A 1,818-nucleotide genomic window follows, 5' to 3' on the forward strand; every position below is an offset into this window, starting at 1 on the left:
AGTTTGAGAAGGGGAATGCCAATCCCCCCTCAATTCGAGGACTGCTGGTAATTCTCACTGCATGACATGTTGTTTTTCCACCAAAAATGGGAAACTGTGTGGGCAGCTTTATCTCTGAAGTCGTGTCTATGGAAAAACTTACTTCTTCTGTTGTTTGTTCCAGATTCTCACCGTCACTATGCCTGTGGTCTCACCAGCTTCATGAAGCTACTGAAGAACCTATTTGTTTTTGTCATAAATTTGAGAAATAAACTTGCTGTTGTTTAAATCTTCGTTGTGTCTGAGTACATAATCTAAAACCAACACTGGCTCCTCACAAAGCCTTATAAAATTATTTCTTTAGCGGTCTAACATGTACTGGCACTGTTAAAAATTCCTGAAATCATCAAGGTAACCGTTTGATGTTCTTATGCAATCCAGAAGTCTGGGACTGACATCAAACAAAAAATTATAAACCTCAACATTTACAGTTATTTTATATGATGGGAAACTACGTCATCTGGTTGGATCACATAACCATGGAGGTATAAAACAAAAGAGAGTCCTGGATTCTGTATTTTCACCAAACAGTCAACCTTGCTTGACTGACTTATTTCTGAATCCTTCAGAATTTCTGTTGTTGAGCTGAAGAGAACAAAATGAGACTCCAGACTTTAGGGCATTCTAGGGATCATGCAAAGACAAATGAGTCTCTTTTTCTGTATGTCCCAACCCTTTAAACATTTTAACCAAAGATAAATCCTTTTTTGTTTGCAAAAGAATTGAATATACAAAGTACTGATACCCAGGGGCAGATCTACAGGGGGGAAGGGTCCACCATGGCACCAATCCCTTCTCATATTATCTCTTTCCTTTCTTTATTGATTCTTCTGCTGCTTGTGTGATTACATTACCAACCATAAATTTAGATTAACATCCAGCCAGTCTCGGTCAGATAAACAGGACCACACTGGAAAACAGGCCGATCTCCAACACCTATAAACAAGGGTGTTGATGGCAGCAGCACAGCCATTGTTTTGTCTACTTTTTCTGTTTGTTTTTTACTTAAATATTTAAGTTTCTCCCAGTCTGCCTGATTTAACATTTTAACAACTTAACATTTAAATTAACCCCTAATCTTATTATAACTGATGATCACTACTATTGTGTTTTTTATCTATATCCCACTCACATAAACCTGCTAAAGAATTTGACACTCATGTTAAATCAATTACTGAATCTGCTCCGTTTCTGGAATTAATGCTTCAGCCTCTTCATCGTTGATGCATACCAAATCTTTTATTTCCATGAGCTCTGTGACCTGTCAGTTTTTATCATTACATTTTCCCAAACAGAGCTTTTAGCATTAAAGTCTCCACACCAAACTACCTTTCTCTCCAGATATCCCAACAACTCCTCCATCATTTCAACTGATAATGTTTTACATGGATTATAAAAATGAGAAATTTTTCACTTTCCTTCTTTTCCTGAAATTTCAACCACTAAAAACTATGTTTTCCTTTTACTAACATTTGATATAAGGCCAAGTTGATGGCAGCAGCACAGCTTATATTTCTCTCCAGGATGATGTAACAGCCAAACAGAAACAGATGAGGCAAAGCTACTATGAGAAAAGCAGAGAGAGCAGAACGTTAGAGATTGAACTATCAAATACTGCAAAATGGGGGAATAGAGATAGAATAAAGCAGAATGATGAAAAAGGGTCCCTATGTCCTCCAGCAGTCTAAGCCTATAGCAGCATAACTATAGAGATAGTTCAGGATAACCTGAGCCACTCTAACTATAAGCTTTATCAAAAAGGGAAAGTTTTAAGCCTAG

The 1,818-nt window shown here is 37.1% G+C and overlaps 1 protein-coding gene across 3 annotated transcripts in view; it reads left to right on the forward strand.

Annotated features, from left to right (window-relative positions):
• pih1d1 (PIH1 domain containing 1) overlaps window positions 1–268 on the forward strand; it is a 49,064-nt gene extending 48,796 nt beyond the window's left edge. For all 3 annotated transcript variants that reach the window (XM_015403952.1, XM_015403953.1, XM_015403954.1), the window contains exon 11: window positions 164–268. In XM_015403952.1, coding sequence (XP_015259438.1) covers window positions 164–205 — 42 coding nt within the window. In that variant the 3' untranslated portion in view covers window positions 206–268. The remainder of the gene's footprint in view (window positions 1–163) is intronic.
• Window positions 269–1,818: the final 1,550 nt, after the last annotated feature.

Source organism: Cyprinodon variegatus, unplaced genomic scaffold (genome assembly GCF_000732505.1).
Source record: "Cyprinodon variegatus isolate N-32 unplaced genomic scaffold, C_variegatus-1.0 Scaffold1599, whole genome shotgun sequence".
Lineage (NCBI taxonomy): Eukaryota > Metazoa > Chordata > Actinopteri > Cyprinodontiformes > Cyprinodontidae > Cyprinodon > Cyprinodon variegatus.